A 26848-nucleotide genomic window follows, 5' to 3' on the forward strand; every position below is an offset into this window, starting at 1 on the left:
ATACGGATGAATGGCGTGTTTATTGCCATGTGGTCTGAACACTGATGGGAGGGTGTCCTCCGCTCCTTTTATAGAACACAGTGCCTATTTAGACTGATAACTTCAAAGCCTCTTATACTCCGACCTTGCAGATAACCCTCCTCCGATTAAAGCGCTGCACTCCGCACGCCGACCGCCTACCCATGTGACTACTCCTATCTAGACCTGAGAGGGTGCACAAAACAGGGCTTTTAAAAGGATTCCCCCGGGCTTCCCTTTCCTCAAATAACTCTGCTGCCATTAAGGGAAGAGGCAAAGAAAGATCAAGAAACTGGATACCAGTGAACAACGGGGGAATTGCCATGAGGTGACCCCAGTCCAGAACTACAGAGCAGCACGCTGCCGTTAAGTGACCTGTGCACGAGAGGAATAAGGCTACTTTCACACTGGCGTTTTGGCTTTCCGTTTGTGAGATCCGTTTTGGACCGCTTGTGAGAGCCCTGAACGAATCAGTTTTGCCCTAATGCATTCTGAATGGAAAGGGATCCGCTCAGAATGCATCAGTTTGTCTCCGTTCCGTCACCATTCGCGGACACCAAAACACTGCCTGACAAAGCGGAGCCAAACGGATCCGTTCTGACACACAATGTAAGTCAATGGGGTTCATGACGGATCCGTCTTGGCTATAGAAGACATAATACAACCAAATCCGTTCATGACGGATGCAAGCGGTTGTATTATTGTAACGGAAGCGTTTTTGCAGATCCATGACTGATTCGCAAAAAACGCTAATGTGAAAGTAGCCTAAGCCGCCATTCATTACACTTGGCTCTTGTCAACCATCTCGCTATGCAATGTGTATGGTGGTCTTCCGACTCTTCCCCAAAAGCAAATGTTGGAGAAGATGAGGAACAGGCATGTTGGATTTCAACTGCCCAATCCTTATATTCTCAGAAGAGCTGCCGCCAGGTGTCTGGCTACAGCCTTCTCCCCTTTCCCCACATCGGCTGAGAGTACATTGCTATTGGGAGGGTTGGGCGAGAATGTTATCTTATGTGTATGGCCGACTTAAAATCTGTATTGTCAGATTCCCTCAGTGCAAGGGCCTATTCTCAAGACAGTATGGTCGCCATGCCCGTGTTGACAAGGACAGCAAACATCGGTCTGCAAAACACGGGCACCGGCTGCGTGAACTCCAACTTCGGCGCGGACCCGTTGAGAGGACCTCCACCTATCGGGAGCATTCAGTTGTTTCTGTATGGCTGGTCACACAAATGTCGGGGGAGAGAAGGGTCAGGCATACTGAGTTTTAACATGCCCTATCCTTTTGTTCTCAAAGACATCAGCCACAAATCTGGCAGTGGCTTTTTGCCCTCTCCCTGTCCAGGACACATGCACGCTCGGAAGGGTTGGGTGAACGGGCCCTCAACGGAACGCCATCTGCTGTGTATGGCAGGCCTAGCTCTAAAAATGCTTAAAAAGGTGGGGACACGCTTTTAATGTATTACAACAGGTCATACAATGTGCACCCACCAGAACAAAAAAGGCAAAGTGGAGCCCCCGCTCTCATGAAATGTAAGGTTGAAGACAATAAAGGTAGCGTCACTCAGCTTTCTTGAAGTCCTGATGAGAAACCTGTGACTGGATGACTTCCTAGGAAAGGAAAGGATTGGTAGCGGTCTCCATTAGCGTCACCCGGCACTGGACTGCGCTCCTCACAAGAAGCAATGGGATCTCAGTAAACAATAAATGAAATCTCTCCGATTTTGGGGTTCACCCTCGTAATCAGATAAGATTTTTTTTCTTTATTTAGAGATAAATATTCTATGAAGCAAAGTCACAGAAATGTGAAATATTTTCCACAGGGGAAGGAACACACCGGATCTATTAAACGCTTAGAATAATGGTCTGAAATATTGCACAGAGGAAGTTTTCCACTGTCTACACAATATCCCCCTCCCCCATCCTTCCTCCTGTCAATAATCAGACAACAGACGGTACTAAGCCAATTCACAAAACGCGCCAGCATGAGCAGAGCTCCGAATACAAGCAAAACAAGCAAAAGGCTACGCACACCGAGCCATCAATGAGAGGGACGCCGCTGGAAGCCGCCTTCTACAGGCTTGTGGATCAGGACCGATGGGCTGGGTCCATTTTATCTGAAGTCTTATATCTCATGACCTTGTCTTTCTCCCTCCATCAGTGAAACTTCATGTGTATTATGCCCATCATCGGGCGATGCCCACCTTCCCTGCATATCATCTAACACAAAATAAAGTAACTTTACAAACAGCACTCTGTAATCCTGCTTCCTGGGGGGGGGCACCGCTGCTCCCTCCCTCTTGCTTTCTCCAGCTTTCTAATGGGTCTTCCTGAGCCTCCTTAAAGGGAACCTGTCACCTGGATTTTGTGTATAGAGCTGAAGGGATGGGCTGCTAGATCGCCGCTAGCACATCCGCAATACCCAGTCCCCATAGCTCAGTGTGCTTTTATTGTGTAAAAAAACCGATTTGATACATATGTAAATTAACCTGATCACACAAGTTATGCTTCGTTCACATCACCGTTCAGCCTTTCCGTTCGGAACGGAAAGGATGGAGAAGGCACATAACTGAGCCAAACGGAGCCCTTAGGACCCCATAGACTATAATGGGGTCCGTTATCTTTCCGCTCAGAAGATAATTTTGGAGCGGAGACAAAAGATGTGCATGCAGGACTTTTGTCTCCGCTTCAAAATCATCTTCTGAGCGGAAACATAACGGACCCCATTATAGTCTATGGGGTCCTAAGGGCTCCGTTTGGCTCAGTTATGTGCCTTCTCCATCCTTTCCGAACGGAAAGGCTGAACGGTGATGTGAACGAAGCCTAAGATATGACTTTTTTATGTTAATTTGCATAAAAGGCAGGAAGTACATAAATGCATAATACTTACTGAATTTGTCTGCAAATGAAATTAAGTGTAATTTATATGTTTAGGGTAACACAATGAACATTTAGAAACGCTCAGTGAGGGTAGCATAGTAGAGGTGACAGGTTCCCTTTAAGGCTCAGGCTGTGGCCTGCTCTAGCCGGCTAGACCCCTCCATGTAGCGCACGCATGCGTCCTCTGGCTCTTATAGGGCTAGCATGTGCACACCCTAATTCACACCAGCCATAAAATAGGTTGTCTAGCTTGCTAGTTCCTGCAAAGGTGTGCCGATTTGTTTGTGTGTCTGCCCGTGTACCGACTTGTGCCCATTTTCTGGATATTGAACCTCCGCAGTGCCTGCTCTAACCCCGGACTGTTTACTGGATTGCTCATACTCCGCCTGCATTGACCTCGTGACAAAATCCAATAGATATCCTTTTCTTGCCATTCTTTAGTTGAAGTGTTCACCATCACGTTTAGCTCGGCTGCATCTGTATATAATTAATACACTGACAACCTGGCTGAGCACAGTGCCGACAGTGTAGGGGTGCAGCATCTTCAGTAGAATAGTAACACCAAGTTGCCTTAGGGTCCATTCACACGTCAGCAAAATGGGTGCGGACCCATTCATTTTCAATTTGACCGCAAAAGATGTGGACAGCACACCGTGTGCGGTCTGCATCCGCACTTCCATTCCGCGGCCCCGCAAAAAAATAGAACCTGTCCTATTCTTGTCTGCAGACACGGGCAAGAAAGGGCATTTCTATTATAGTGCCGGCCACGTGCGGTCCGCAAAAACGCGGGAACGCACATGGCCGGTGTCCGTTGGTTGCAGATCGTAGAACAGTTGCAGACGTGTGAATGGGCCCTAATTCATAGATTTCCAGGAGGAATAACAGAGGAATAGGACAATACATGTATAAAAGATGTAATATAAGAATTTACTAAAACAGAATCATGTGAGGGCAGAGGTCCCCTTTAAGCCATTCAGCATGACGCATGAACAGCCCAGGACTTGAAGGCTTTACCCATCATCCATAGGGAGCGTGCTCCATTACAATGTCAAGATGATCCTCAAAACTCCACAGCCTGACAAGGCGAGGCACAGGGAACAATGTATTGTTATTAATAGACCATTAGTCCAGCAGCCTCCATCATACAGGTAATGAGGCTATTCCTGCTACATGTGAGCACAAGCCCCACTTTATAGTCTTAAAGGGAACCTGGCACAGCTTTTTAAAGGGCATCTGTCAGCAGATTTGTACCTATGACACTGACTGACCTGTTACATGTACACTTGGCAGCTGAAGACATCTGTGTTAGTAATATGTCCATATGTGCCCGCATTACTGAGAAAAGGGTTTTAATAAATGCAAATGAGCCTCTAGGAGCAACGGGGGCGTTACCATTACTCCTAGAGGGTCTGCTTTATCTGCAACTGCCACGTCCCCTATACTTTGATTCACAAGGCCAGGTGTGATGATGTTTTGGGATCACACAGTTTTTTTTTTGACAAATTTTCCTGCAGGTTTTTCAGCCAAAACCAGACATGGATCCCGGAGGTAGAAGAAGTACAAGTCCGTTCTTTATATTTCTGATAGAACCAGAAGTGGATTCGAAAGCTGGCTAAAAAAAAAAAATCTGCCTCAAAACCTCCTCCAAAAACAGTGCGACCCTTCCCTCAGTCTGCATGCACACTTTCAGGTTTTTCTGATTCAGTTTTGGAAGCCAAAATCAGGTGTGGATCATAAAAGGAGAGAAAGTGTAAAGGACAGATACGACTTCTCCTCTGTTGTGAATCCACTCCCAGTTTTGGCTTCACAAACCTGAACATGTGGCAGTACCCTCACACAGATCACCCTCCCCCTTCCCCCATGTGGCAGTACCCTCACACAGATCACCCTCCCCCTTCCCCCATGTGGCAGTACCCTCACACAGATCACTCCCCCCTTCCCACATGTGGCAGTACCCTCACACAGATGACTCCCCCCTTCCCCCATGTGGCAGTACCCTCACACAGATCACCCTCCCCCTTCCCCCATGTGGCAGTACCCTCACACAGATCACCCCCCCCCCTCCCCCATGTGGCAGTACCCTCACACAGATCACCCCCCCCCTCCCCACATGTGGCAGTACCCTCACACAGATCACTCCCCCCTTCCCACATGTGGCAGTACCCTCACACAGATGACTCCCCCCTTCCCCCATGTGGCAGTACCCTCACACAGATGACTCCCCCCTTCCCCCATGTGGCAGTACCCTCACACAGATGACTCCCCCCTTCCCCCATGTGGCAGTACCCTCACACAGATGACTCCCCCCTTCCCCCATGTGGCAGTACCCTCACACAGATGACTCCCCCCTTCCCCCATGTGGCAGTACCCTCACACAGATGACTCCCCCCTTCCCCCATGTGGCAGTACCCTCACACAGATGACTCCCCCCTTCCCCCATGTGGCAGTACCCTCACACAGATGACTCCCCCCTTCCCCCATGTGGCAGTACCCTCACACAGATGACTCCCCCCTTCCCCCATGTGGCAGTACCCTCACACAGATGACTCCCCCCTTCCCCCATGTGGCAGTACCCTCACACAGATCACTCCCCCCTTCCCCCATGTGGCAGTACCCTCACACATATCACTCCCCCCCCCACTTCCCACAGTCCTCTATGGGCAGTCTGATCTGACAGCCCGTCTTGTCTCTCCAGACTCCTTAGCAGAGAATGTTATTTGGATGGGGGGGGGGGGGGGGGGGGGAGAAAGGAGTGCTTTTCTCTGATAAGTTAGATTACAAGGTTTCTTATATTCACCTGTACTATTGATTTATTGATTTATGCAAAGCCTGTTGACTCAACAGTGAACCTCCGCACAACAGCCGGCATGTACCCAGCCTAAAATAGCTGATAACACAAAGAATACCTTACATGTAAAAGTACATACAGACTAGGTCCATTTAAAGGGAACCTGTCACCGGGATTTTGTGAATAGAGCTGAGGACATGGGTTGCTAGATCGCCGCTAGCACATCCGCAATATCCAGTCCCCATAGCTCTGTGTGCTTTTATTGTGTAAAAAAAAAAAAAAAAAGATTTTATACATATGCAAATTAACCTGAGAGGAGTCCTGTCCCTGAGATGAGTCCAGCGTGAAGGATCCCAGCACCGCCCCCCACCCTCAGAACCTTCTCCTTGCTCCCCGACGTCAGAAACCTAGAGCGCCGTAATCTCGCAATGTGCGAGCTAGCGCATGCGCAGTTCCTTCCCTGACGCTGATTCCAGCACAGGGAAGGAACACTATGATGACGCTCGCGCATCGCGATATTACGGCGCTCTAGCTTTTTGACGTCGGGGAGCAAGGAGGAGATTCGGAGATTCAGAGCTATGGGGACTGGGTATTGCGGATGGGCTAGCAGCGATCTAGCAACCCATGTCCTCAGCTCTATACACAAAATCCCGGTGACAGGTTCCCTTTAAACATTTAAAACAAAACACCTAAAAACTTGTGTGATTGAACTACAGAATATGGAAACCACAGCACAGGGGAAGGGGGGGGGAGCTGATAATTATGTCTTGCCAAAATGATATCAACCTATAATAATAAAAAACAACCTGCTGTTTGAGTATAGACTTTTTTGAGGAACCTTCAAAATTTAATAACAGCAATTAGCCACAAAAAGCAGATGCCATCCAATTACAAAGGAACAGAACAAGAAAAGGCACCACGTGTCTGCAACCAAACAGCAGCAGCGACGCAAGTCTTAAAGGAGAAAGACCATCAATAGAGCGGAGGCAAGGAAAACCGGGAGACAAGGGAGGAGGAATAAGACACAGCGTTGGAGGGATTTCAGAGCCGAGGACATGAGACACGACACTAATCCATCAGTGAGCTGCAACCCTCCAGTGGGCGATCCACACGCTTCTTATGATACCCACAGCCTTATTAATCACCTTGTACAACCTGAAAGACGCCATAACATGGAGCATCTGCCAGGAACATAACCAAAGCTGATGTCTAGGATCAAAGTATAGTAGATGATCAACTCAGATCCAACCAATTATGGAAAACCTTTACTGGATCATAAATGTGACGTTTTAGGCAAATGGCAAGTCACCCCTTAGGTCCACTGAACAAACTAGTCTTGAGGATCTACATTGGGACACTGTCAGCAGAAGATCTATGGAGAGTTCTTCATTGTAATCACACTTATGTACCACCTGTCCATCCATTAGTGTAGACCGTATTAGGGTTTCCTCACAAACATGTTTAATCACTCTTAGGCTAGTTTCACATTCGCATCACAGCATTCTGGCCGCCTTAGTTCTCCATATCCAGCACTGCCAGATGTTACCGGAATACCCACAGGCCCTATTAACCATAATGTGGACCCACGGAGATCCGGCCGCTACCCGGCAAATATGCTGGGATTCAGACAGGGAAAAAAAAAGTTGCACGCAGCAGTTTTTGTCTGGCCAGTCAATGCCGGAAGGCTCTGCCGCCAATGTGAAGGAAGCCTTTTGGTCTGCTCCAAGATGCTTGGCATAGGAGCAACTAATATTGGTCAGTGGTTCAAGGAGATAATGAGAGGTTCCCTTAGAGATAAGGTTATTTTCCCTGAGAGGTTCCCTTATGGTAAGGTTAGGAATTACTGCCATACATCTTCCTATAAGACTAAGAAACACCAGTGGAACAAAAACTGTAAGGATACAGCCACAAAGTGCTTTTAGGAGGAGGTTTGAATGCAGATCTGCCTGGAGGATTTTTTGCCAAAGTCAGAAGTGGATTCGAAAAGAATGTGAAATATAAAGGACTTCTCTTTCCTGGTGGATCCACTTCTGGCTTTGGCTAAAAGATCTGTCTTAAAAACTACTCCTAAAAACAGTGTGTGGCCGGACCCCAAGTCAACGGCCTACACTTTAGTCCCCAGATCCAAGAAGTCCGCGTGGCACCGAGACCATTCTCGGCATGTGACAAAATCAACGTCTAGTGTTGATGCCTTCAGCAAACTCCATCGTGTTTCCATAATATCTCTAACAGTTATCAGCTAGAGCTTGAGGGGTGAAGAGGTTGGTCATGATGACCACCAACCAGGTTGTCTATGCCAAATACAGAGATACAACCAGATTCAGAAAAGAAGCAAATATCCAAATACGTATGACTCTTATATTCACACTTTGCAAAAGCTCAGCACAAGCCCACTTGATAGTGGTCTGCTCAATACCTGAACATAATTCATGAGAAGTTCTTCAGACAATCAAGCAGAACACGTCAGCGTATGCCAATGGTGCCCCGCAGTGGGTGACGGCATGTTCTGGACACTTACCAAACTACACCGAATGCTCCGTAGCCAATGGGACGATCAGGTTCAATATCCAGTTGTTGAGCATGATGAGCGTGCTGATGATGATGATGATGATGATGAGCCTTCACTGCCGCTGCCTGCACCTGGGCAGGTGCCACCGCTGCTGCTGGTCCAGGGGCTTGTCCCGGAGCAGGAGATGGGAAGTATGGCTGGGCCTGGCCAGGGTTAAGCATGGCAGCAGCTGCAGCAGCCGCCGCTGCTGCGGCAGCTGAGGATGAAGAGGAAGCAGAGGAAGAGGCAACATGTTGCTGCACGGGATGCACAGCAGCTGCTGACCCGGGGTGAAGATGATGCTGAGGATGAAGGTGATGGTGATGATGCAAGTGAGGAGGGGGCAAGTGGGCCAGGTGGTGGTGGTGGTGATGGTGGTGGTGCCCCCCAGCCGCTGCTGACGTACCCCCATTGTACGCCGCCATCATTTTTGCATTGGCCGGGGTACTACAAAGAGACATTCACAGAAATGCCCTTGGATGTTTCTTGCTGACAGCTCCACCTGTCACTGGGCCATACAGATGTGATCACCAGGACTGTGACAACCCAGTAAGATATTTCATCCTACACCCAAGCTGCGCCCCCGTCGCCTCAACCGCCAGAAGAACCAAAGTCTCCGAGCAACTAACCCGCTACCAACTTGTCCCAGGAATCAACGTCGCCCTCCCCCCACCCCCCCAAAGACTGCACCTCCTTAATAAATACTAAAACTCCATATTTTTCTTTTTTAACTGAGGTGCACTGACTTCTCCCTCCAGCCCGCTGCTACCAGGTGCCACAGACTACACAAATTAGGAAGTAAACGGCAACCTGGCCCTTCCATCCCACATCCTCCTCTAGCCTGGCAGAGAGATCCCTACCAACCCAGGGACGAGCACAGGCCACCCCCCTGGCACACACATAGAGAGGGGGCTAGCCCGGTCCAGGGGCAGGACGCACACTGACAGCTGCTCAGGCCAGGAGCTCGCGCCGACAACAAGCAGGGGGCGAGTCGGGGGCAAGGTGAGTGCTGAGGGAGGGGCTGGGGGCACAGGAGACGGCTGAGAGATAAATGGGAGGCTACACCGGCCACACCATCCCTCTGACAGTCACACACTGAGGTATCCCGGCTGCTCTCCTCCCCCAGGATGGCGCTTCTCACGGGAATAGCTCTGGCAAGTGACAGGCTCCACCACAGAAACGCAGGACGGCGGCGGCGACCACCGAGGTCGCGAAGAGAACAATCCACAGGGCTCTAATCCGCCACAGTTCGACCAGTCACAGCAAGCACAGACTGCTAGACGCGGGCAGCCCCAGCAGCCACCTGACGCCGCGTCTGACTGACAGCAACGGCAGCCAATCACAGCCGCCGACTCATTGACGGCCAACCAATACTTCGTGGGAAGCGGGCACAAGTGGGCGGGCATCGCGGTGGAAGCAAAAGAAAGGTGGAGTTTGAAGGCCGGACCAATGGGAGAAGAGGAGAGGGACCTGCGAGAGGAGATTCCGCGTGATGGACGGGAAGGGTAGCCAATCGGATGTTGAATCCTGCAGACGTCGACACGCCCCCAATGACCTGTGTGGAAGAGGTAACGCGGTTAACCCCTTCCTGCCTCGAGGTGACAGCCGGGACGCAGCAGCTGTTATTAGGCTGGCTTACTCCTGAAGTAGCGATAGACAATACGGCGAGATATTTAATAAACGGAGATATCATAGCAATTTACAGTCCGTCTGTGCAGTGAATGCGAGCTGCTGCTCGCTGTTGTCAGACTGTGGTGTTGTACGGGATTACTGACAGGAAGTCTAATATCTGCCCCCGTGCTCCAGCCCTGAGGAGACCCTCTGCTAAGGTTTACGGTTACCAACCAATCCTGTCTATAGAGCGACCACCTCGGGACTACAATAATATATCTGCTTTCCCCCCAAACCAGCAGGACACCTGTCTACAGGTTCAGAAGTGAATGGGGCTGAGCTGTAATACCACACACAACCTGCAGACAGGTGTGGTGCTGTTTTAGGAAGAAAGCAGCCATCCTTTTGTAGATCTGCAGTACCCCTTTAAGGAGACCAGCTGTGTATGGAGTCTTTGTGACAATGCTCCATGAGAAAATAACATGTAATGAGGCACCTCTCAGGGAAGGAGAACCTTCCTCCCTAGCGCCACCTTTTGGAAGTGACTACCTTAGAGCTATTTACACCTTTTGGAGGTCATTTTTTCCCCCCTTATGATTGCATGTTTCTCATTATCGGCGAAAAATCATGTTTTCAATTGTCCTTTATTAAAAATATTGAGCCGTTCTGTAACAAAGGCCTAACTGTTCTTCTAGCTGTGTGACTGGTACTTTCACAGTCCTCTAATAACCCTTATCTCTAAATTACTAAAATGTCATAAACACTTATTTAAGCCACATTTTTATCAGTAAGATAAGAATTGAGTGTTTATGAGGTCAGAGATCAGAGATAAGGAGCCTGTCAGCCTGTCAGAGTCCTACTAGCAGGGATGGCCAACCTGTGGCTCTCCAGCTGTTGGAAAACTACAACTCCCAGCATGCCCAGGCTGCCTACAGCAATCAGCCTACAGCAGGGCATGGTGGGAATTTTAGTTTTACAACAGCTGGAGAGCCGCAGGTCTGTATCCTCCCTGTACTAGAGATCTCATCTCTGTGCAGAAAAAGTTTTTCATACTAGTGTACTAAATACTAGTGTTAGGACCCGTCTTAGGCCTAGTTCACACGATCGTATGGCTTTTATAGTTTTTTGCGGTCCGTTTTTCACGGTTCCGTTCCGTTTTTGAGTTCCGTTGTGTTTCCGTTTCCTTTCCGTTTTTCTGTATGCCATGTACAGTATACAGTAATTACATAGAAAAAATTGGGCTGGGCATAACATTTTCAATAGATGGTTCAGCAAAAACGGAACGGATACGGAAGACATACGGATGCATTTCCGTATGTGTTGCGTTTTTTTTTTTGCGGATCCATTGACTTGAATGGAGCAACGGAACGTGATTTGCGGGCAATAATAGGACATGTTCTATCTTTCAACGGAACGGAAATACGGAAACGGAATGCATACGGAACACATTCCGTTTTTTTGCGGAACCATTGAAATGAATGGTTTCGTATACGGACCGTATATGGAACACAAAAAAACGGCCTGTACACTCGCAAAAAAAACGTTCGTGTGAACTAGGCCTTACAGAGATCGCCTTGACGTTCGGTTGACGGGCTCAGATGATTTTGTACAAAATGCATTTGCCAAGGATCTCACTTTATAAATAAGCGTAGCATTAGCACTATAATATTTTTAGTGACTATGGCATTATTGTACTCTATCTGGTTTGCAAGGTGCTGCTGCATTCCCCCTTTCTTTCTCTGTTTTCAGCCATGGCAGCGTGCACCTGCGCATTGGGAGGTGCTGACTAACCCCCTTTTTTTTGCAGATGAACATAAGGGGCCATTATACAGTGTGTGGGGGCACATAAGGGGTCGCCATATTAGAGGTGTGATGGGGCGGAGCTTAGCAGTGCTATTGGGGGTGAGTGGCGGCACAACAGGGGCTCCCAAACATAACTTTGTTTGGGGCCCCAGCAGTGCCTGATCCAGACTCAATTCTCATACATTCAGACGGGCGATGTAAAACTCGTCCGTGTTCTGTCCGCTAAAAAACGGACAATTTTCCATCCATGTTGAATCAATTTAGACTGCTTTTGCGTTCCACGTTTTCAATTTTTTTCCGTCTACATGGCATCCATTTTTCATGTCTGTCAAAAAAAAAAAAGAAAAATACTGACCTAGCGTTTTACGGCAACCATCCGTGAAAAATGCACCACATGCGGATGGGTCTGTACACTATTCTTTTATTCATTGACCTATTGAATGGGTGAGTATGGCATGAAAATCAGATAAAAATAATGTGTTTGCTGATTTTCCTTGCACGGACCTATGGTATCAGTGTTCAGTCCGGGTTCTGTCCCTTCTACACTTGGACTGCACACGGACGTGAAAATTGCTGGAGTGAATGAGTCTTAAAGGATGTCGTTTATGTCCTTATGTATTGGCGCGCACTTGGGCTTCTGGTGCTGATCGCCATCCTACTATTCACATAAGCGAACACTGTTACCGCAAATGTTTTTTTTTTGTGGGTCACTCAAGTGAATGGGGTTGGGGTTAGCTGGGTTACTGTGGGGTACTTCTTTTTATCATGTATGTGTATTGTTGTGTAGTATTTTTGCAGAAAATAATAAAATAAAAAGATTAAAAACAAAGAAAAGTTTATTGCAATGTGTGATACAGATGAGGAATGCCAATCAGAGAAACCCCCTGATGATCTCCGCCTGGTAGACAGAGCTGTAACCTGCACTGCAAAAGAACCTTGTGAGCCATAGGCTGCTAACATAGAGGTGAGGAGGCACGCCCCCTGCTGGGGAGTCCCAGCATTACAGGGCGACTTCAATGAAAGGTTCATTCATCACTGCTGTCATGTTCTGTGGCTTTCTCAACAGGCAGAGGCGCCCCTGTGACACCCACCTACACCGAGTGCTATGAGCAGTCTGAAATGTCATATTAAAGGGGAACCATAAATCACAGGACATTAGTTCAGTCACATATCACTTACAGGGGCAGGAACACCAACCCAGCCACATAGATTACTGGTGATTAAGTCATTGCTTGGACCTTAGAATATCATTCAGTAGTTATTTTATTGGTTAACTGAATACTGATTAAGGCCTCATGCACACTACCGTTGTGTGCATCCGCGTCCGTTCCGTCATTTTTCACAGTTTAGCGGAGGTCCCATTCATTTCTATGGAGCTGTGAAAAAAAAAACTGAAAGTCAATGGGTCCGTCAAAAAAAACGGGTGCACAACTGGTATGTCATCCGTGTCCGCATCCGTGTCCGTTTTTTTCTAAAAGACCTTGGTGCAATAAAATTACACTTTTCATTAACCGTCCTTTTTTTTCCCCCTGTCAGACAAAAAAAAGGAAGACACAAGGAAACATAACTGAAGAAAAATCGGACACGGACCACTGAAGCCAAATCACTGACAGTGAAAAAACACTGTCGTGTGCATGAGGCCTAAGAGATAAAATGTTACAGATAAAAAACGGATTTGCTATCATGAGTGCTTCATGTGATATAGGGTACTTTCACACTAGCGTTATTCTTTTCCGGCATTGAGTACCGTCCTAGGGGCTCAGTACCGGAAAAGAACTGATCAGTTTTATCCTAATGCATTCTGAATGGAGAGCATTCCGTTCAGGATGCATCAGGATGTCTTCAGTTCAGTCTCTTTGCCTTTTCAGGACAGAGATAATACCGCAGCATGCTGCGGTTTTATCTCCGTCCAAAATCCCGGAACACTTGCCAGAATGCTGGATCCGGCATTTTTTCCCATTGAAATGCATTGGGGCCAGGTGTTCCAGAAAACCGGATCCGGCATTGCGGTCTGCGCATGCTCAGACCGCAAAAATGTGGGGGGAAAAATGCCGGATCCGTTTTTCCGGATGACACTGGAGAGACGGATCCAGCATTTCAATGCATTTGTGAGACGGATCAGGATCCTGATCCGTCTGACAAATGCCATCAGTTTGCATACGTTTTGATGGATCCGGCAGGCAGTTCCGGCGACGGAACTGCCTGCCGGAATCCTCTGCTGCAAGTGTGAAAGCACCCATACATATATAGTACGCTATGGCATCAGTAAAGTTGCAGAGGTTTGCTGGTAAACTCTAATGTTCAGATTACGGCCACAAGGTCAGGTTTACTGATGTGGTTTTGGAAGCCAAAACAACTTCTTCTTTTTTTAATTCATTCCTGGTTTTGGTTTCCAAAGTTGCATTAGGAAACTTGACCGTGTGGCGGTATACTAAAAGAGTGTCGCATGGGTGAGGATATGGGAGCTAAGCCCGTACTTTGTTTTGGCATTGAGTGTATGGCTTCCTTGTCATCGTGGTCGAAGTGATTTATGGGTGTGAGCTCTGGTCGTGTACTCTGAGAAAAAGTCATAGGGCCAGATTTATCATTAGCTCAGGTCAGAATAATGGAGTGAAAAAGTCCCAAAAAAGTCCCAAACGCTAAAACTGCGCACAAATTTGCGACTTTTTTCTGCTCTGCACTATGCTCGCCAGTTTTCTGAAAGTGGGCATGTTTTCTTATGTAAATGAATCTCTAGACAGATTTACTATTGGGACTATTTAAAAAAGTCGCAAAAAAGTCGCAAAAAAGTCCCAATTTCACTCCAGTGAGGACCATGCTTATCTTCTGAGACTTTTTAATAGAACATGCGACTTTTTCATAAAAACGTGCGACTTTTTCGTAAAGATGTGCGACTTTTGTAAAGCTGCTTACTGACAAATAAACTGCTACCGTCAAACCACATTTATTACAGTCTTAAAGGGCCGATCATAAATCTGACTTGGCTAAAACTGACTTTAGCCATATGTGAAAGTGGAGTGAGTTGTCAGAGTAATGATATATCTGGCCCATTAAGTACAACGGTGAAGGTTCCAGCTTATCCTCCCTGACCATGACTTGACGTCTGATGACATTTAACTGTGTGCAAAAACAACCTAGAACTAGGGTTTAATGGACGCAAGAGATATTCTCCAAGTGCCCAGCCTAAAGCTCATCCTGTTTTTCAGTTTATTTGGAAAAGTAAAGGACACGCCCCTACCACTTGATTGACAGGGCCAAACATCTCGGCCGGCCCTGACAATCCTGCGCCTGTGCCGCTGCGCAAGTGTAGAACCTCTGCTTGCATTACTGGAGCAGCGACTGCATGTGCTCCACTTCACCTCCGAGTAGCAGCGCATTTGCTGCACCAGTAGCATTAAAAGAGCCTAACATAATCAGTGAGTATAACGTTTTTAAAGAAATAAACATATCAACACCTGTTCTTCTTCAGTCTTGCCATACGCATTCGACATATAGGGCCAGATTTATCATTACACTTACATCTTACTCCACTGTTACATATGTCCAAAGTCACTTTTGGCTAAGTCAGATTTATTAATGGTCCTTTGATACTGTGATAAATGTGGTTTGACGGTAGCAGTTTATCCTTCAGTAAGCGGCTTTACAAAGTCGCAAGTCTTTACGAAAAAAAAATCACATGTTTTATTAAAAAGTCGCATAAGATAAGCATGGTCCTCACTGGAGTGAAATTGCGCAATTTTTTGCAACTTTTTAAAATTGTCGCAATAGTAAATCTGTCTAGAGATTCATTTACATAAGTTAACACGCCCACTTTCAGAAAACTGGCGAGCATAGCGCAGAGCCAATAAAAGTCGCAATTTTTTGCGCAGTTTTAGCGATTGCGCAAAAATCTGCAACTTTTTCACTCCATTATTTTGACTTGAGCTAATGATAAATCTGGCCCATAGTATGTTAGCCTAACCCACCGATTTTGGCAGGATCAGCCAACCATCTAATGTATATGGGGGCCTCCCGACTCTCCCCTGATGTCAGATGTTGAGAGGTAAGGGTCATGCATACTGGAATTCAACATGTCTGATCCTTTTTATCATTGGGAGTTAAGCTGCCCACTAGAGCTGACTGATAGTGGCTTGCTTCCTTCTCCCATTTACAGCACATGCATGCACGGGTGAGATGAGCATGCATGTGTATGGTAACGAGAGTTTGGCAGACAATTATCTTGTGTATGGCCAGCTTTACTGTACAGATTACAAGGAAGACATTTTTAAACAAAACTTAATGGGTTTTATACAGCAAATATGTTATCGCTGACCATACATAGGTGGCCTACCATGCTTGCAACAGTTATATATTCATTTTTATATTGATTCTATTTCTTAAGAATTTCCAGAACAAATTACATCACGTCTCCTTCTTGTATTATTTTTTATGAAAATGATTTGTCTACCAAAATGACAGCATGTCACATCCATATTCAGTTGCCTTCTTGCAGTCAGTACATGGGGATTACTTCAGGCAGTTGATGAATTTCCACTGAATGTGACAGCAGGATGATAGCGACGTTACTGGACATTTATAGGTCCAAATACAAAAGGTGATCTGTGGTCCGACAGCGATCTCTCCTGTATCCCACATGCACATACATATACGCACAGCTTGGCCGAGCATGTATGTATATTCAGTAGGGAGTGAGGAGAAAGCTGGTGCCGGACACCCCTGACAGAGGCGCATCTACCGGGAAAACAAAATGATCAGGCGTCGAAATTCAAGGCGACTGATCCACAATTCAAGGAGCTCCCCATACGAATTAGATAGTCGGTCAGCCCGGGTTCAGCCGACAAAAGTCTAATGTGTATGGCGACCTTTAGACACTAGGGCTAGCCGCAGCTCCACGCTCTCTGTAGCTATGCCCACGCATAATGATAATGACACTGCAGGGGTCACAAGATTTCTCAACCTGTCAATGAAAATAACCTCAATAAAATGTGTTACATTCGCTGACATAATACTATGGGGCATATCTTGCCATGTGTTGGCATTGTCATACCGTTCCCTCCCCAGTTGCCCGTTCCAAATTCCAGTGAGGCTGTAATAAACCTTGTGACAAGTTCAAATGAATGGAGCTGACCTGCAATAAGTAAGGCTGCGTTGTGAACACTGGCACTGTAGTCTGGTAACTGTATCCGGTGTATATGCCGGCTTTCAACCAAACAATACTAGACAAACCATTTTTTTCCCGACCGAAAGCCGGCATATATGCCGGAAAGCGTCCAGATCCCATTAGATCCGGTGGTGCGCGGTGGTATCTGTCTGTGCCTCATACGGTAAACTCCAGCAGCCTGTTCCTCTGCCGGAACAGACTGCTGGAGTTCACAGCACAGATGTGAACGCAAGTGTGTTTCTGGAGAAAGAGGAGAGATTTTCTTTCTAACGTCATACAATGGCTTTCAAGGGAATCTGTCACCAGCAACCTCCTGATCCAGCTGTGTGTGTTCAGCTCCTGTCTCTGGTGAATAATGATTCTAGCAGCTCCTGTTAGGGAAATTCCCAGACAGGCTGTGTGTGAGACTGGCTGTGATTGGTGAAAACTCTTGCTGTGTAAGAAGCTGGTTGCTGTGATTGGACTAGACTTCTGCCCAGCAACAACAGATTAACACTATGCTTATTGTTGTTTCTGCTGTGTCACTGAGCTTACCTTACATTACAAAATGAATCTTAAGGGCATATTATCTTTTTATGCTTCTGTGAACACAAAATATAACAGTTATATGACATCCAAAACATGATGTCACAGTAAATAACTCTGCCTTTGTCTCCAACACACAAACACAGGAACTGCATTAAGGTTATTAGCAGGTTTAGCTGTATACACATATAAGCTATATTAGCAACCTAGGACAGGTCTTCGCTGGCCAGCTACATGCAGCATGTATATAGAGCTGGAGGAGTGAAGCAGATTCATATATAGTTTTAGGGGATAATATTCAGCATACATACTTCCCAGGAAGGCAAAGCAGAAAATTTGTTTTACATTAAAGAGGACCTTTCACCTTGAAAAACATTGTGAACTAAGTATACAGACATGGAGAGCGGCGCCCGGGGATCTCACTGCACTTACTATTATCCCCGGGCGCCGCTCCGTTCTCCCGTTATGCCCTCCGGTACCTTTGCTTCTTAAGTTATAGTAGGCGGTGTCTGCCCTTGTCCTGTGGGCATCTCCTTCTCCTAGGCTGCAGCGCTGGCCAATCACAGCTCACAGCCTGGGAGTTTTTTTTCTCCCAGGCTGTGAGCTGTGCGCTGCGATTGGCCAGCGCTACAGCCTAGGAGAAGGAGACGCCCACAGGACAAGGGCAGACACCTGTCACGGAACCATGAACCAGACGTACAACAAGGGATAAGTGAAAATAAGAAGGCTTTATTGAAAATAAAGCTGTAAAGCAAAAGTCCAAACGGATGGCGAAACCGAAGCAGAGTCTTTGCGAAGCCAGAGGTCAGGAACCAGAAGGGTAGTCAGACGAAGCCAGGATCAGGAACCAGCAGGGTAGTCAGACGAAGCCAGGATCAGGAACCAGCAGGGTAGTCGGACGAAACCAGGATCAGGAACCAGCAGGGTAGTCGGACGAAACCAGGATCAGGAACCAGAAGGGTAGTCGGACGAAACCAGGATCAGGAACCAGAAGCAGCAGCAGTCTAGAAGCATGTGAACACAGGAGGACCAAGCAAGGAACTGAAGCCACAGACCTCCTATATATATGAGCTAGGCATCCAGCTCCTCCCAGTGGGTAGGAGGAGCCGCAGGGTGGGAGGCTACAAGAAACCCAGAAACCAAGATGGCCGCCAGCACATGTCAAACGAAGGAGAACAGCAAGAAGGTAAGACCATGACAGTACCTCCCCCTCAAGGGCCCCTCCTCCGCGGAGTAAAGAACGGTTTCTGAGGGAAGCGTGCGTGGAAGGCTCGGAGCAAGGCAGGAGCATGGACATCTGCGAAGGGAACCCAGGAACGCTCCTCTGGACCATAACCACGCCAATGGACCAAAAACTGCACCCGACCGCGGACCAGGCGTGAGTCCAGGATATTGCTCACCTCATACTCCTCACGATTACCCACTTGGACCAGACGAGGCCGAGGAACCGAGGAAGTGAAACGATTACACACCAGTGGCTTCAACAGGGAGACATGAAACACGTTGGAGATCCGCATGCCAGGAGGAAGCGCAAGGGCATAGGCTACCGGGTTTACCCTGCGAAGCACTCGGAAGGGACCAACAAAGCGAGGCGCCAGCTTGGGAGTGGGCACTCGAAGGTTGAGGTTGCGGGTGGACAACCATACACGGTCTCCGACCTGGTAGGAAGGAGCAGGCGCTCGTCTGCGATCAGCCTGGAGTCTCTGGCGCTGCGCAGAGACCTCAAGGGACTTCTGGATCAGTACCCAAGAAGCACGTAGGACGGAAAGGTGATCCTCCACAGCCGGAATATCCTGGGGAGAGAATACCTCCGGTAACACGGCAGGTTGGAACCCATAATTGGCCATGAAGGGAGACGTCCCAGAGGAAGAGTTCACCGCCATGTTCCTGGCAAACTCAGCCCAAGGCAGGAGGTCAACCCAATTGTCTTGGTGATCGGAGACATAGCAACGAAGGAATTGCTCCAAGGCCTGATTGGATCGTTCTGCGGCCCCATTGGACTGAGGGTGGTAGGCCGAGGAGAAGGAGAGATGAATCCCCAACTGGGAGCAAAAGGCGCGCCAGAACCTGGACACAAACTGACTCCCCCGATCCGACACAATCTCCTTGGGCAAACCGTGCAACCGGAAGACCTCCCTGGCAAAAATCGTGGCCAACTCTTGTGCAGAGGGTAACTTCTTGAGAGGAACACAGTGGCACATTTTGGAAAACCGATCCACAATCATGAGAATGACCGTATGGCCTCGGGATGCAGGGAGGTCCACAATGAAATCCATCCCCAGGTGTGACCATGGGCGCTCCCCGGTGGCTATGGGTTGCAGAAGGCCCAACGGAAGGTGCCGAGGGGACTTACTCTGGGCACAAACGGAGCATGCCGCTACATATGCGGCGATGTCGGAACGTAGGGAAGGCCACCAGAACAGACGTGAAACAGCCCAGGACAGCTGATTCTTTCCAGGATGCCCCGCGGTCTTGGAGTTATGGTAGGTTCGCAACAACCGAGTGCGCAACTCCTCAGGCACAAAACATCTGCCGTTGGGTCTCCCAGAGGGAGCACCAGATTGAGCCGCCAAAATCTGCTCACCCAGGGGAGAGGTCAGGCTGGTGCGAATGGCGGCCAAGATCTGATTCGGAGGTATGACCGAAGTCGGAATCGACTCCTCCCCCAGCCCCTGCCGGGGACGAGGATTTGCGAATGTGTCCGTGTGAAAGCGCCTCCCTCACGTACTCCTCCATGGCCTCATTCTCCGCTACCGACAGTGGATAGACTTTGCCACGAGGAGGAACGGCACCAGATTGTAACTCTATGGCACAATCGTATGGGCGGTGCGGAGGTAGGGCAACCGCGCGCACCTTATCGAATACATCCCGGTACTCCTCGTATTCAGGAGGCAACAGAGAGTCCGAGGAAGTACACAGCAACTTGACAGACCCATGGATGCAACTAGCCCCACACTGCGGTGACCACGAGAGGATCTCGGCCGATCTCCAATCGAAAGTCGGATTATGCTTCCGGAGCCAGGGGTACCCCAAGACCACCGAGTAGTGTGGAGACGAAATAACCTGGAGGCAGACCGACTCTCTGTGAACGGCACCAATGGCTATCCCCACTGGAAGGGTCTCATGAGTCACGTGTGGCGGCAGAAGGGGTCTGCCGTCTATCGCCTCAAGAGCCAGTGGGGAACCTCGAGCCTGCAGAGGAATGGAATTGGCGGCAGCGAACACATTATCAATGAACAAACCACCAGCACCAGAGTCCACCAACGCCTGGGTCGTCACCGAGCCCCCGACCCAGGAGAGGACAACAGTGATCAGTGGTTTGTCAACACGGGAAACCGGGGACGAGGAGACTCCACCCAAGATCTGCCCCCGACAGGATCTCAGGTGCGAGCGTTTCCCGGACGGTTCGGACATGCCAACCGAAAATGCCCACCGAGACCACAGTACATGCATCGGCCCTCGCGTCTCCGGAGTACCCTCTCCCCCTCGGACAGGCGAGCAAACCCCAGCTGCATGGGTTCACCCCCAGACAAGTCATCCCCAGGAGGCGTGGGAGGAGAGGGAGGCACGGGTGGGACAGCAAACGTAGGCGCCAATCTGTTAGAAAACCTCCGCAGGCTCTCCTTAAAGGAAGGTCTCTCCCTGAGTCTGGTGTCAATCAAAATTAGGAAAGAAATAAGAGACTCGAGCTCCACTGGTAGGTCCTTAGCTGCAACCTCATCCTTCAAGGCATCCGAGAGACCATGAGAGAAAGCAGCGACCAGAGCCTCATTATTCCAGCCCACCTCTGCTGCCAGGGTACGAAACTCAATGGCGTATTCAGCTACGGATCGTGAACCCTGTCTGATGGACATAAGGAGCTTCGCAGCAGAGGCAGCACGAGCCGGCACATCGAATACCTTCCGAAGAGAAGCAACAAAACCGGAAAACTCGGCAACCACCGGATTGTTGTTCTCCCATAAAGGGCTGGCCCAGGCCAAGGCCTTGTCCGAAAGCAGCGAGATCAAGAAGCCCACCTTTGATCTCTCAGTGGGAAAGGCATGTGGCAGCAACTCGAAATAAATGCCCACCTGGTTAAGGAAACCTCGGCACTGAGTTGGCTCTCCCCCAAAGCGCTGTGGAAGAGGGGCAGAACCGGTCATACCCCGAAACACCGCAGGTGCAACAACAGGTGTCGGGGTAGACTCTGGCGCAACAACCGGAGCGGCAGTAGGAGCGGGCCCAGGAGCGACAACCGACCCATCGGCAACGGGAGCGAAATGAGCCGTGCGTTCAAGCAGGGTTTGCAACGCTACAGCGAACCGACCCAACAGGTGATCCTGCTGATCAAGTCTGGCAACCAGCGTGGGTAGCGAGGATGGCCCTGTACCGTCAGAATTCATGGCTTGGTCCTAATGTCACGGAACCATGAACCAGACGTACAACAAGGGATAAGTGAAAATAAGAAGGCTTTATTGAAAATAAAGCTGTAAAGCAAAAGTCCAAACGGATGGCGAAACCGAAGCAGAGTCTTTGCGAAGCCAGAGGTCAGGAACCAGAAGGGTAGTCAGACGAAGCCAGGATCAGGAACCAGCAGGGTAGTCAGACGAAGCCAGGATCAGGAACCAGCAGGGTAGTCGGACGAAACCAGGATCAGGAACCAGCAGGGTAGTCGGACGAAACCAGGATCAGGAACCAGAAGGGTAGTCGGACGAAACCAGGATCAGGAACCAGAAGCAGCAGCAGTCTAGAAGCATGTGAACACAGGAGGACCAAGCAAGGAACTGAAGCCACAGACCTCCTATATATATGAGCTAGGCATCCAGCTCCTCCCAGTGGGAAGGAGGAGCCGCAGGGTGGGAGGCTACAAGAAACCCAGAAACCAAGATGGCCGCCAGCACATGTCAAACGAAGGAGAACAGCAAGAAGGTAAGACCATGACAACACCGCCTACTATAAGTTAAGAAGCAAAGGTACCGGAGGGCATAACGGGAGAACGGAGCGGCGCCCAGGGGTAATAGTAAGTGCAGTGAGATCCCCGGGCGCCGCTCTCCATGGCAGCATACTTAGTTCACAATGTTTTTCAAGGTGAAAGGTCCTCTTTAAAGAGGACCTTTCACCGATTCTTACCCTATGAACTAACTATACAGATATGTAGAGCGGCGCCCGGGGATCTCACTGCACTTACAATTATCCCCGGGCGCCGCTCCGTTCTCCCGTTATGCCCTCCGGTATCTCCGCTCACTAAGTTATAGTAGGCGGAGATACTAGTCCCTAAGTTATGGTAGGCGGAGTCTGCCCTAGCGCTGGCCAATCGCAGCGCAGAGATCACAGCCTGGGAGGTTATTTTCTCCCAGGCTGTGAGCTCTGCAATGCGATTGGCCAGCGCTAGGGCAGACTCCGCCTACCATAACTTAGGGAACGGGGATACCGGAGGGCATAGCAGGAGAATGGAGCGGCGCCCGGGGATAATAGTAAGTGCAGAGAGATCCCCGGGCGCCGCTCCACATGTCTGTATACTTAGTTCATAGGGTAAGAATCGGTGAAAGGTCCTCTTTAAGGCAGACCTCTAACGCCACTCAATTCCTGTCCAAATGCACCCAATCCTGCCCTGTCTTCTTTGTGCCCTACGTACAAATAAGGATGGGTCCCCTCACAGTAATGATGTCCCCTAAATTCTCTTCCCCCCCACAGAACAGTGATGTCCCTTTAGTGACCCCCTAAACTTACTGCTTACCCCTACACAGTAATGATGCTTTCTCTCCCAACTGATGCCCATTAGTGCCCCCTTCCGAGTATGATGCAATACCCAGTATGATGCCCCTAGTGCCTCTCATACAATGATTTCCCCCCTACATAATATGATGCCCTTTAAGGGCCACTATACAGCATGATGGCCCATTAGTGCATCCCTACACCATATGATGCCCCCCAAGATGATGTGCCCCCTTAGTACCCCCTACACACAGCATGACGGACTCTTTGTGCCCCACACACGGTCTGATGGCTCCTAAGTGTCTCTCACACTATGATACCCCTTTAGCGCCTCTCCAGACAGCTTTATGCCCCTAACGTGCCCCCTGACAGTATATTGTCCTCTAAGTGCCTCCTAAACAGTATAATAGCCAAGTATGCCAACATTATAATGCCATTTAGTGCCTCTCCACTCAGTATGTTGCCTCTTCAGTGCTTCCACTCAAAGATGATGCCCCATAAGTATATATCAAGGGGAGAAGGACAGAAATGGATCGCACATTCACAATGCTATGCTTAGATCTAATTAAATTAGCTTCTCTGTACAATATTAAGTGTACAGCCCCCTATACTGTATGCTGTAAAAGAGGCATTAGTGTGCATTCTGATCAAAAGGCATAAGCCCACTCACAAGGCCAAGGTCGCCTCTGATAGCAATGGACATGTGTTAGACAACTGTTCACATGGTGCAGTACTGTGTGTGGCCTTTGTTTTTGTGGCGCTGTGCTGGTGGGTTGGTGGGACCCAGGACCATGGGTGGCATTGTTGGACAGCAGGGTTACTGTTTGACTCCTGGGTCCTGCCGCCTACTAGGGCAGTGCCGCTTTGTCACCGCACTGTGCTGCGCCTTCTTGTCAGAGTAGGTCCCACTCAAAGAGGCGACCTTGGCGTGGTGAGTGGGCTTATGCCTTTTGATCAAAATGTACACTAATGCCTCTGGTACAGCATGCAGTATGGGGGGCTGTACACTTTGATGATGCGCTGAGAAACAAGTTCAATTAGATCTAAGCATAGCATTGTGGATGTGTGATTCAGTTCTGTTTTTCTCCCCTTGATATATGATGCCCCATAAGGACTGGGAACTAAACGTGGCCCTGGAAAAAAAAACTTAAAAATGGCCCCATGTTGTAAGCGGGTCCAAATTGACAGAAATATATGTAGACAGGGCCAGCAATACTGTAGTGCAGAACAATTTACTACCCCGGCTGAACAAAATACTGTTATGGACTATTAATACAAAATGGATACTTGCTTGTTGAGGACTATGTTTAGCTAAGATGGCGGCCAGGCATTCAGCCAACACCTATAAACTAGAATCTTACTTTGTGTTTTATCATGTGTTTCTTTGTGGTTTCCGTTCAGCTCAAGCAAGCAGTTACAAAGAGGTTTCCGTTCAGCTCAAGCAAGCAGTTAGAAAGTAGAAAGAAGTAACGGTTTCTCCGACGAGCCAGGAGGGAGGGGGGAGGAATTTACTCTGAGCTGTGAAGGTTACAGAAAAAGTATAGTGTTTGTAGCCAATAGGGAAGATATACTTTATCTTTCACTCACCCCCCCCTCCCACCTCTCCCTGTCGTAAAACCTATGTATTATGCTGTTTTCAGAAAATAAAGCAGAGATCCTGTTTAACCCCGTGCTGTGGGTTGTCTCAGTTTGATCTCTCCGTGCACGTACACTAATTGATTTGGATCAGTACATCAACCGAACTGGCAGCTTGGCCAGAACCAGAACAATTTTGGTGCCCATCGTGGGGCTCGAGGATTGGACCCTCTGTTCCCGTACCCCCAGAGACCAGACGAGGAGAGGCGCACTAACGGACACCGGGATCGCAACCCGTGATATGAGGTGAGAAAATTGAGTCATCTTGCCTATAAAGTGTCCCCTGGTGTAGCCTCTTGGAGTTCGTCTGAGGGAGGGGTGCGGAAGCAGTCTGGGACGTCCTCGAGGGCATGAAAGTAAGAACCCCATATGTTTTTTAAAGTCTTGATGTACTGTGTTGTGCCTATAAAGTTGTGAAGACCCTGTTGACAAGTATCACTGACTGAGACACGGAGTTCTCCTGTGTGCCTGTATCGGAGTTCAGCCCGGCGTCTGACTCAAATCTCCATAAAGGGGACGATCACAGATGGGTGGAGAGCGGTTCGGGGTAGCCCAGAGTGTGCTGCCGGGACTCAAAGGTCTTCACGTCCAGTGATTACTTTATACAGAGGTCTTTAGGCGGCTCCAGTAGGTGCGAGAGACGATTAGACAGTACGCAAGGGTTCTTCCTTGATGTATTGTGGTTTATTGTTTTTAATGTGCGACCCTTTGTAACGGAAACACAGACTGATAGAAACCCAAAGGTCTCCTAAAGTGCCTGTGTCAATCGGTCACCCTGGTGTTGTGACCGAGAGGCGACAGAAGGGAGGAGACCGGCCAGTGTCTACCCAGAGTGTGTAGGACATTAGGCTCAACGTGTTATATCAGGTTTCTGTGTTGTCCAGAACAAGGTGAAGGATCCAGATAATGGGAAATGAGGAAAGTGTCCCGAAGGGTTACTGTTCTCCTGAACAGTACGTGGCGGACAGGAGAGGCAAACGTTTCATAAAAGGATTAACTAAGTTGGAGAAGAGTTATAGTGTCTGTAAAGGAGGCATCCTGTGTAGTGCCACCTGGCAAGTGTTGTTAAACGAGAAGAGGGGGAAGTTAGAAGATGATAAATTGACAGACATGGTCCGTGTGTGGTTGGACTGTAGTAAAGAATTTGAACAGACGGGGGGGAGAACAAAATTTGGATGAGAAAAGACAGAGATATTTCTGTAAACCTGGTGTTGCATTGATACATGACTTGCCAACACCCTATAAATGGCGCCGGGAAGAAAGCAGGTGGGTGGACCTGCAAAACATGTGGTCAACAGAATCCCTCCTCCCGAAATACGTGCCTTCACTGTGGGGCTCCCCACCCACAAAACCACACCTTGGTAACTACTCCCCGGCACGTCCCATCACTTCCCGTGTTAGCTACAGCGCCATCTTGTCCCCAGGCAACGCCCATGAACGGACCTTTAATATCATTCGGTCCGGACCCCCCCGTCACTCCTATGTCACCCTTGCCCCTTCCTACTACCTTGTACCCCATGGTTAACCCGGACGGTACATTCATGCTACCACACTCACCTGCCACCCTTACTTCTATAATGGTAGGGGGGCAACCTGATGAAGCAGAACAGGGGGATGCAGACGGTGCTGCAGAATCCACATCCCCACAACAGTTATTCACCATAGTGAATTTACTGCCTGACCCTGAGACCCATCCCATGCCCTTTTTCAGGAAACTGTCTCAAGTGCACCAAACCTATGGGTGCACATGGTTAGACCTGCAAAGTATAGTGGAAAACAAGACAGGTGAATACTCCACACTGGTAATGGATCAAATCCACATCCCTGAACTTAAAGGTGCTAACTTTGACCCCCGGGATCATGAGTCTGGAGAATTCTTTATAGAACAATTACAGACAAATGGGTGAAAGCAAGATTAGCAGATCATTCCACCACATTGCAGGACAGCTACGGGGGATCAGTTGACCCCCACCTTTTTTCTTTTCACAGAAATGTTAGTTTCTGCTGTGTTAGTTTAAGATCCTCTTTCTGATAAGAAACTGTCTTGCTTCTTGGTCTTTGTGGTTTTCACTCAAATTATGTGACACCCACGGCTGCTGGATGTCTGACAATAAAATTCTGCACTGATTCATATGAACAAGGGGATTCGCTGCAAACCATTTTGCACCTCATCCCCAATACT

At 48.7% G+C, this 26848-nt stretch overlaps 1 protein-coding gene and 2 long non-coding RNA genes across 3 annotated transcripts in view; 1 reads left to right on the forward strand and 2 right to left on the reverse strand.

Annotated features, from left to right (window-relative positions):
• The window catches only part of NLK (nemo like kinase), a 163697-nt gene extending 153521 nt beyond the window's left edge, over positions 1-10176 (reverse strand). Inside the window, exon 1 of the mRNA XM_040423510.1 lies at positions 8208-10176. Coding sequence (XP_040279444.1) covers positions 8208-8698 — 491 coding nt within the window. The 5' untranslated portion in view covers positions 8699-10176. The remainder of the gene's footprint in view (positions 1-8207) is intronic.
• Positions 863-26761, forward strand: LOC120994730. Its single transcript, XR_005777462.1, has 4 exons — positions 863-873; positions 3735-3742; positions 13465-13470; positions 26581-26761. It is a non-coding gene; the product is annotated as an uncharacterized LOC120994730 (long non-coding RNA).
• On the reverse strand, positions 23137-26302 carry LOC120994731. The gene is made up of 4 exons (XR_005777463.1): positions 26171-26302; positions 25606-25612; positions 24271-24275; positions 23137-23146 (listed from the first exon to the last, which is right to left on the reverse strand). It is a non-coding gene; the product is annotated as an uncharacterized LOC120994731 (long non-coding RNA).
• Positions 26762-26848: the final 87 nt, after the last annotated feature.

Source organism: Bufo bufo, chromosome 3 (assembly GCF_905171765.1).
Source record: "Bufo bufo chromosome 3, aBufBuf1.1, whole genome shotgun sequence".
NCBI lineage: Eukaryota > Metazoa > Chordata > Amphibia > Anura > Bufonidae > Bufo > Bufo bufo.